The following is a 10,000-nucleotide window of genomic DNA, read 5'->3' on the forward strand; positions in this document are numbered from 1 at the left end:
TGAACGTTGCCTTCAGACTATACATGTTGCTGTCAAACCTTGCCTGCAGACATTGTGATTTACAAGACACTATGTAAAAGAAATGAAAAACTATATGTATTGTATTGTTGAAATATACATCTTCCAATACTTTTTATCATACTTATTAGTTGGTTTGTCAGTAATAACGAATCACTTCTTTGTTGCTAAGAATAATCGTGTATCTTCAACATTCAGCATCGTGGCTACGCTCACCCTCCAGCATTATTTTTTAAAATAATTTCTTAGCAATAATAGATAAGAGGCAATAAAATTATAAAATGGTATTAAAGTGTATATTCTTTATTTTTACGTGGTGGATGCAAAGAAAGGGAAAAGAAAATCCGCGAGTTTTTTTTCTACACGAACGCTCTTTTTTATATAAAATTTCTTAAAATAAAACATATTCTCAGAATGTCTAATTAGCTCTGATATATCATGGAATGTTTAAGGAAGATAACGATTTGGTTTTAATCACCGAGGAAAGAAAATACAGACGCGACATCTCTTTATCCGAAGCTTTTGAGACGAGACACACTTCGGGATTCGGATTTTTTCGAATTTCAGAAGGATAGAACAGGCAGTCCGTAACCACACACATCTGTGGAGTGACGCATGGAGTGAGTGACGACTAAAGGGTATTGCAGTTTATTTGTATTGTAATGAATTATATAACTGAAGCAGACTATTGTTAGATGCAGAACCCGATGATCTTGAAAGAACGGCATCCGAGACATCCTCGTTGTCATGGTAACCACCGATAAACAATAAAAGCCCTTCGGTATTCAGAGAAGGGATTGGGTACCTCTACTTCTTTGTCATTAAGGACATACGCATTTTTTTCTTATTTCTTCATATATAGTTTTTTTTCCCTTCTCATATGAATATAAACTGAAAGAGAGAATGTCATATTCAGTTTCTTCTCTTTTTTTTCCAGCAGCAACTTCTTTCGAAGACGTGACAATGGCCTGCGATCCGCCAGAGGAACTTCACGTGGTGCGGCCTGCCCTCACGGTGACCAAGAGGGACCACACCTACGATTACAACCCCGGGGAGAAGCGAAGTAGGTCGGGCTGATAGTGATCTGTGTTCTGGATTTACAGTTATAAGCTGTCCACCTGTCTCAGGAATGGGTTAATTGTTATAGGTTTGGGTTCTATTTCAGTATCAAAGGTTGTGTTTAGGTTTGGATAATTCTATGTTGGGGTCTCAATAGTCGAGAATTCTTGAAACTAAATGCAGTTTTCTAATTAAAACGATTGGACAAGCACGGATTGGAAACACTTAGAGATCTTATAACCAAAATAAAGAAAATGATAAACGCAGTTATCATTGTCGAGATAAACAAGTGTGCAAGTTAAAGGGATTTTCCTATAAAATAATTTGGGAATTACATTCTTTTCTCTTCTGTCAAATACTCTCAATATGTCAAATCAAACATTTAAAAACAATCTTGTAACAGAAAAATGCTTCGAAACCTGTTCTTTCTCAACAAAAGGGAAAATCGTATTCGATAGCTGTGTGCAATCCCACAAAGGGGTTCGGAAGCGACGTTGCTACTTGGTGACGTTGTAATTTTGCCCCGTTATGAGAAATCCTTTTACGGTTATCTTACCCATATCTTTGTACAGGTTTGTGCGAAACGTTATCAGATCGTGTGCGAGAGTGCGACCGCGGCCGCGCGTGGGGCGCCGTGACAACCAAGCTGCCCATCCTTTCCTGGCTCCCGCGCTATAATTTCCGCACAAGCTTCGTTGGAGATGTTGTTTCAGGCACGACCGTAGCCATCATGCACATCCCGCAAGGTGAGATTCTCGTGCAGTCTCAAATATTAATAAAATATTATTAATATTAAGTGATAATCTAAGATAGAGGAGGAAGATAACCTGTAGGATTTATATTTATCATTTAGGAATGGCATACGCGCTCCTGGGAGGTCTCCCACCTGTCGTAGGCCTGTACATGGCCTTCTTCCCTGTTCTGATGTACGTGGTATTAGGCACGTCTCCTCATATCTCCATGGGTAAGCTCGGGCAACTGTCTTGACTCTTAATGGTGTGTTTTGCGAAATTATGTCTTTTGTTGATGAATTAGAGAAACGAACTTTGTATCAGAAATAATATTCCTTACTGATGCACCTTAGGATCGTCCGCCATTGTGAGCATGGTGATGGTGCAGGCGGTGGGGGACCTCTCCTCAAGCGCCGAAGAAGCTCCACAGGGCCCTCGTGACGTAAGCCCCCTTCAGGACAGCGTCAATGGAACAGCTGTGACCTACACTCCGATACAGGTCGCCTCTGCACTGTCTCTGGTTGTCGGGGTTTGGCAGGTGGGTGTCCTGGATGAAGGCTTTCGGGGGAGGAGGGGGGGTCGGGTCGAATAACTAAAAGCCTTTGGAACTACAAGTGGAATACATGCTATTTCTTTTTTCGTTCATAGACAAAGGTAGTTGACCGGAAACACAATAACGTGCGTGTGTTGATATTAAACCACATTTTTTATTGAATTTTAAAAAATCTTCTCAAATCTTAAACGGCAATAAACTCACACAAACCCGACTCGAGACTCAGTTTCTTCCATCACCGACAGATAGCGTTCGGTCTGCTGCAACTGGGTGAGGTCCTCGGAAGGTTCCTGTCAGACATGCTCATCTCAGGCTTCACGACGGGGCTGGCCTTCCAGGTCCTCACGTCACAGGTCAAGTCCCTCCTCGGTATCTCTGTACCTCGACATAACGGGCCATTCAGTATAATCTATGTAAGTTCAACACATCCCTAAAATGAAGAATAAAAGAAGTTTTGAGTCATTGCTGTTGATGAGTTAATTCTAATTTGGTACTGAAATTAAGAGAAAAAGACGTGAGAAATTGCTGTGGGTGCAAGTGCAAAGAAATGCGGTATTGATAGTTAAATACACTCTTGTATTGCTTCCAGACGTACGTGGATGTCATCGATCAGCTGCTGTCAGCGAACGTCACTGTCATGATAGTGTCAGCCATTACAATGATCGTTCTCATAATTAATAATGAACTCATCAAGGTAAGCGTCGCAAGGTCATATCATCATATGTCATATTATCATTATTGTTGTTATTCTTATTGTTATTGTTATTATTATTAACATTGTCATTACCATTGCTATAATCACTATTATTATCATTATTATTATTCTTATTCTTATTGTTATCATTATCGTTATTTTCAGTCATCATGATCGTCATTACCATTGCTGTTATTATCATTATTGTTATTACTATCATCATTTGTGTTATTGTAATTCTTATAATCATTATCATTATCATCATCATTATTATTTTTTATTATCATTTTCATGATCATCGTCGTCGTCGTCCTCCTCATTATCATTAATGCTATTACCGTTATTATGATCAATGTCATTATCATTATTGCGACACCTGCTACTTCTATTACCTACTATAACTACCGCTAGTTTTTTTTTTTTATTGCTATCATCATCTTATTAATAAACACCCATATACATTCCAACGTATAAAACATAAAACTTACTTACCTACCTACTTACTCACTCACGCCCCCCCCCCTTTCCGTTCCCCTTTAGCCCCGGGTGAAGAAAGTGACGAACCTGCCCGTCCCGATTGAGCTCCTGGCAGTGGTGGCGGGAACGGTGGCGTCCTACTCCCTCGATCTCCACCGAAACTACGATGTCCGCGTCGTTGGAGATATTCCTACGGGGTGAGGGCGCCGCTTCCGTTGCGCTGTGACTTTGTTGTCGTTTTGGTGATGTTTTTGTTGGTGTTGATGTTGACATTATTGTTTTTTTTATTTCTTATTATTTTTATTGATATTATTATCGTTATTGTTTTTTAATGATTTTTATTGATATTATTATCGTTATTGTTTTTTAATTATTTTTATTGGTTATTATTATTGTTATTGCTGTTATTATTATTGTTATTGCTGTTATTATTATTATTACTATCGCTATATTTATCATTGCTTTTACGATTATTATCATTATTACGATTATCAACATTACTGCTGCTGCTGCTGCTGCTACTACTATTATTGGTTTTGCCTGATTAGTCTCGAAACGCGATAAAAGCAATCGTTGCTTCCACCTCACGCACACCTCCCTCCCGCCACAGCCTCCCCTCGCCTTCGGTGCCGCCGCTGGAGCTGCTTCCCCGCCTCGTGGTGACCGGGTTCGTCGTCGGCCTCGTGGGCTACGCCACTTCCTTCTCCATGGCCAAGCTCTTCGCCAAGAAACAGGGCTACGCTGTCGACGCCACGCAGGAACTCTACGCCCAGGTAGAGCTCAGAGATTATTGTTTTTCTTCCTCCGCCAAGGAGGTCATGCTTTTGGTAGCGTTTGTTAGTTAGTTTGTTGGTCAGGAGGATAACTTAAAATGCTATGAACAGATTTCTACCAGAGGTGTGTCTCATCCTAATTTAGATGCCATTAAATTTTGGTGGTGATCCGGATCATGATCCGGGTCCAGAGTTTTTTTTGAAGGATTGCATGTTACCCTTAATGCCAAGGCAATAGGGGTAACTATTATCATTATTAGCATCGTGCGATAGGGACAACTTTTTGGCACGAATTCTTATCCTTATCGTACTGCCTTGGCGGAGGTAAGCGCTCGTCGAGGGCTTCTTGCTGATTTTTGTTATTATCGCGGTTAGGGTTAATTTCAGAGGCGGAGAAGGAGACAGGGGTAGAGACGGTGAAGGGAATATAAACGTAAATGAAACTAATTGATATGTATATGACTGTGAATAAAATCCTTTTCTCTTTACTTTACTCCATTTGAAATAGCTAACAAAAGTAAGAGATGCGATTGAGAAGTTTCGATTAGTCTTTCTCAAATTTACCGCAAATACGTCAATTTTATATATTGCTTTGTGAAATATACAATAGGCATTTATACTTCTTTCCATACACGTCCCTTTCTCACACGACACACAGGGCGCGAGCAACGTCTTCGGCTGCTTCTTCTCCAACGGCCCCGTGGCTGCTTCCATGTCCCGCTCCATCATCCAAGAGGGCGTGGGCGGGGTCACGCTTATCACGCCCCTCATCTCCTGTGGTTTTATTGTCCTCATTCTACTCTTTGTCGGGCCCTTGTTCGAGACTCTGCCGCACGTAAGCGTTTAGATTTTTTTTCACTTAAGTTGTAATATGTTGTTGCGTTCAGTGTTTTAACTTTTGTTTTTCTGTTCAGTCTTTTACCACTTGAGTTCCTGTTACATTCCATGCTTTAAGGTCTGCTTTGCTTCGCTCCCTTCACTGCTTCTCTTCCCTCCCCAGTGCGTCTTGGCGTCCATCGTCCTGGTGTCCCTCAAGGGGATGTTCATGCAGTTCCACGAGCTGGCGGCGCTGTGGTCTGTCTCCAAGCTGGACGCCCTCATCTGGGCCTCCAGCTTCCTCGCCTGCGTCGTCGTCAGCATCGACTTCGGGCTGTTTGTGGGCATCGGCGTGTCGGTGCTGGTGCTGCTCTCCCGGTCCCAGAGTTCCTCGCTGCGCCGTCTGGGCCGCGTACCCGGAACCGATCTCTATCTCGACTGTGACAAATATGGGACGGTGAGTTCGTTTGGAGGAAGGATGGTTGGCGGGGCTTTGCTTTCTCTTTCTCTCTTTTGCATTCTTTCTTTGGCCAACTCCCTCTCTGCCTGACTGTCTCTGTCTCTCTCTCCCTTTCCCCCCCTCTCTCTTTCTCTTTCTCTCTCGCTCTGTCTGTGTCTGTCTGTCTGTTTCTGTCTGTGTCTGTGTCTCACTCTCTCTCTCTCTCTCCCTTCCCCCACCCTTTCTCTCTCTGTCTGTGTCTGACTGTATGGCTCTATTTCCCTCTGTCTGTCTGTCTGCCTCTGTCTCCCTCTGTCTGTCTGTCTCTCTCTCTCCCTTTTTCTCCCCCCCTCTCTCTCTGTTTCGCTCATTCTGTGTGTGTCTGTCTGTCTCTGTCTCCCTCTATCTGTCTGTCTCTCTCCCTTTTTCTCCCCCCCCTCCCCCTCTCTCTTTTTCGCTCTGTGCCTGTCTGTCTGTCTGTCTGTCTCTGTCTCTGTCTCTGTCTCTGTCTCTGTCTCTGTCTCTGTCTCTGTCTCTCTCTCTCTCTCTCTATCCCTTACTGCCCCCATCATCTCCCCCTCATTTTCTACTACCACAGCACAGTTTCATCCCCAATCGGATTGTGAAAGATCCTACTCATTATAATCACATTAAATCATGTTCAAACCCTTGATTTCCAGAGCGGATATCACCTTCAGAGAATATTATCTTTAGTATTTTAAAGTATGTCTTTTTTTTTGCTGTTATCAGGAATATTAATGATGGCAGTGATAACAATTGTCAAATGTTAGTGGAATTGATAATCATAATAGTAATGATGACATCTACGGTAATATAAAACATTCAAAATAATAATTATAAGCTATAATAGTAATAGCAATTATACTGTTGATAGTAACAAATAAGATTATGTGAACATTGGTAACAGCAGTGTACGAGTATGTATTGGTTTGTAATACTTATGGTATGGTTTCTGATAAAAAATGATAACAAATATGACAATTGCAACACTGATGGCAATGATTCTATTCTTACAACTTCTACAACCAATGATCTTAAGGAGTACATTTAATCATGTAAATATAATGAAAACAATAACAACAGTAACAATACAAATAATGCCGATAATCATAAGAAAGGAGATGGCTATAACACCGATATTAATCATGATAACACCATCACTAAGGATCATACTAAAACGAACCATCATCACAGTAACTGCAAAACACCAGGAACGAGGAAAACAAACAACCCCAGTAACACGCATTCCACCCACAGGCCCAGGAAGTCGCCGGCATAAGGATCCTCAGGGTCGACGGGCCCCTCCACTTCGCCAACGCCGCCCAGGTCAAGGAGGACCTTCTTGAGGCGGCAGGTCTGGGCGAATCTGGGCCTCCGACACAGCCGGGTATTTACAGTGTCCCGGGGAATAGCTTTAAGGTAATTCTATCTTGGTTGAACTCTTTTCGGGTGGAGTAGTTGGTTGAGGTTGAAGTATGAAGTTGAATTGGATGCTGACGTAGATGGTCTATGCTTCAAGTCACTGGCGGACTTTTTTGTGATCTGAGTTATAGTTCAGATTGGCATTTTCATAATTTCCTGAAAATATAATTCCATATTGCGCATTATGGATATCTTCTTGCTTTACGATTGAAAAAAGTCCGGCCTAACCCTGCTTCCTACTGCAGGCGACAGTAGAAACGATGCTAAGTAACGGGTCCGTATCGGGCGAGAATAACCAGGAGGCCAATTTCGAAGAGTATTCCAAAAAAGGCGAAAAGAGAGAGATTCTTGACAGCGACGACCAGCGAACGACCGCTGGCGAAACGACCATCTTCGTGCCGGTGAGGAAGCTCGCTGTTAGAGAATGTTACGGGCTTGTTTTAAAGCGGTTGTGGTAAACTATCTTCTGTTATTTATTCGCTACCTTGTTCTGAAGTGGTTTGTCATAGTTTTATTATGCTAAGTAGAATTACTCTTTATGATTAGTATTTACTTGTTTTTTTATTGGCTTGTTATGCCTTGGTCTCAGGTGGCTTGTTAGGATGTTTTCCTGGCTTGCTAAAAAGTGGCTTTTCATAAATAGTTTTAACTGGCTTGCTTTAAGGTGGCTTACCAATACACACACACACATAATAACGCGCGCGCGCGTGTATATGTACAAACATACATATATTAGTGTTTAGCTATAAAGTGGCTTGCTATGAAATATTTGGGAAGTGCCTTGTTTTGATTTTTTCACTTATATACTGTAAAATGGTGTATGTGTGTGTGTGTGTGCATGTGCATATACCAATGTTTTTAATAGTTTGGTATGAATTGGCTTGTTACAAAGTTTCTATACCCATTCCCCCCCTCTCTCTCTACCGACATATCTATCTAAATCCCCCTCCCTCCTCTCGCCTTCTCTCGCACCGTCCCTTCCTCCCTACCTCACCCATTGCCGACAGGATACTGATATCAAAACTCCCTCAGGACACACTGTGGCTGATCCTGGACATGAGTTGCGTGAGTTTCGTGGACTCGAGTGGTGGGAAACTGCTGGCGGAACTCTACAAAGAACTCGAAGCTTCCAGTGTCAGCTTGTGCCTCGCTGCTCCTTCTGGTAAGTGCTTTTATTGCTGCAATTGTTCATTTTTAGAATGATGATACTGATGATGCTGATGGCAGCGACGAAGACGACGACGATGAGTATGATAATGATATTAAAAATGACAAAAAGTACCATCATTATTATTGTTATGATTATCATCATTATCATTGCAAATACCATCCTTGTATACTTCCATGTTAATTACATCAGGTAAAAAATATAGCGGTGTAGTTCAATGTATTCACAAATAATGAAATTTGTGCAAAAAGGATATGAAAATCGATACAAAGAAATGGCAGGAGAGAGAGAGAGAGAGAGAGAGAGAGAGAGAGAGAGAGAGAGACAGAGAGAGAGAGAGAGAGAGATAGACAGAGACAGAGAGAGCGAGAGCAAGAGAGAGGCAGAGACAGAGACAGAGACAGAGACAGAGACAGAGACAGAGAGAAAGAGTGAGAAAGTGAATGGGGGAGAGAGAGAATGAGATAGATATTGAAAGAGGAAAGAAAGAGAAAGGAGAAAGAGAATAAAAGAGAGAGACAGAAACAGACAGAAATAGATAGACAGATAACCTCACCAACATCCTCCCCGCAGAAAAGGTCCTGGAGCAAATGGAGCGATGCGCCCTGCTGGACATCCTGCCGAAGGAGCGGCAGTTCCACTCGGTCCACGACGCGGTCACGATCCTGTCCCGCCCCTTCGCCACGCCCTCGCCAGCCCAGAACCCGGAGCCGAGGGAAGCCGGCGTGACGCGGTTCTGAAGCGGCGGGACCAGGAACCACCGCTGTTCCGTCTCTCAGGAAGTTTTGAGGTTTTGTTCGTCAAGGTGAAAGGAAGTTGCATCTTAGTTGAATCTGGAAAGTGTAAAGATTTTGGTGTGTATTTATGTAGGTATGTATGTATAAATGCATAAATGAATATATATATATATATAATGTTTATATATTTCTTGTGTTATGTATGTATGTACGTATGTATATATTTATGTATGTATATATGTACGTATGTAGGCCTATGTATATACTGTGTATGTTTACATGTATGTATGCAAAATCTACAGTGGGGCATTTCTTAATCATGTAAAGGATGCTCATTATTACCATTCCATCATAAAAGTTACACATTTTCTATCGATTTCAGTATTCATTCTCACGTGATTCGTTACACTCCCTGCACTATCTATTTTCCATAGCTTCCGATCTTTGCCCGGCACAGCGGCGAAGTCGACACTCACAATCTCACATGCTTTTATTTTTTCCTGCTCGCTGCCAAAGAAATTTTTCGAAGCAAAACCTGATTCAAAGGAAAGACTATTGCCGCCGCGTTTCGCCTTAAAATATACTCCTCTTCAGGCGGTTTCCCTTTGGAGGGATACTCCGTTACTGTTCTTTACCCTGGGTCTAACCAGGGGCTTATCTCGATGAAGGGACTGATCAGCATCTGCCCCATCGTGATAAGCCCCTATTTAACACAGGGCACACAGACACTGCACTGCAATCACACATCGCATGCACGCGCTGTCCACACCAAACTTCGTCTTCCTGTAGTTGCTTGATTTGTAGTGATTTGCAGTGTATGACGTAGCGATGACGTGGTAGTGAAGGAGCCGGTCGGGTATGACGTCTGGCCGGTCGGGTATGAGATTGGTAGATGATAGATGCCAGAAATGACAGGATAATTGGTTTTATGATAGCATAAGCAGGTGTATAGAGTAAATTGTTTACTTTTCTTGCATTCAATACATCATATATGAAATACGTAAACAAAATTGCTTTGGACTGTAACCCACACAGTAATTACAAGGGAGATATATATCAACGAAGGCGAAACTTGCATTAGCTTTTGTAGTG

The 10,000-nt window shown here is 42.1% G+C and overlaps 1 protein-coding gene across 6 annotated transcripts in view; it reads left to right on the plus strand.

The window, feature by feature from the left end:
- Positions 1-10,000, plus strand: part of LOC113819511 (prestin) — a 27,833-nt gene that overhangs the window by 17,582 nt on the left and 251 nt on the right. For 3 of the 6 annotated variants that reach the window (XM_070143069.1, XM_070143072.1, XM_027371736.2), the window contains exons 2-15: positions 959-1,081; positions 1,650-1,823; positions 1,931-2,041; positions 2,162-2,346; positions 2,607-2,774; positions 2,951-3,055; positions 3,596-3,729; positions 4,143-4,305; positions 4,964-5,140; positions 5,306-5,578; positions 6,839-7,000; positions 7,249-7,404; positions 8,036-8,165; positions 8,745-10,000. The exon at positions 8,745-10,000 is cut by the window's right edge and continues 251 nt beyond it. In XM_070143069.1, coding sequence (XP_069999170.1) covers positions 959-1,081; positions 1,650-1,823; positions 1,931-2,041; positions 2,162-2,346; positions 2,607-2,774; positions 2,951-3,055; positions 3,596-3,729; positions 4,143-4,305; positions 4,964-5,140; positions 5,306-5,578; positions 6,839-7,000; positions 7,249-7,404; positions 8,036-8,165; positions 8,745-8,911 — 2,228 coding nt within the window. In that variant the 3' untranslated portion in view covers positions 8,912-10,000. Of the gene's footprint in view, positions 1-955; positions 1,082-1,649; positions 1,824-1,930; positions 2,042-2,161; positions 2,347-2,606; positions 2,775-2,950; positions 3,056-3,595; positions 3,730-4,142; positions 4,306-4,963; positions 5,141-5,305; positions 5,579-6,838; positions 7,001-7,248; positions 7,405-8,035; positions 8,166-8,744 lie in introns of all 6 variants that reach the window. The other 3 variants (XM_070143068.1, XM_070143070.1, XM_070143073.1) reach the window with 2 other exon arrangements.

Source organism: Penaeus vannamei, chromosome 30, assembly GCF_042767895.1.
Source record: "Penaeus vannamei isolate JL-2024 chromosome 30, ASM4276789v1, whole genome shotgun sequence".
NCBI lineage: Eukaryota > Metazoa > Arthropoda > Malacostraca > Decapoda > Penaeidae > Penaeus > Penaeus vannamei.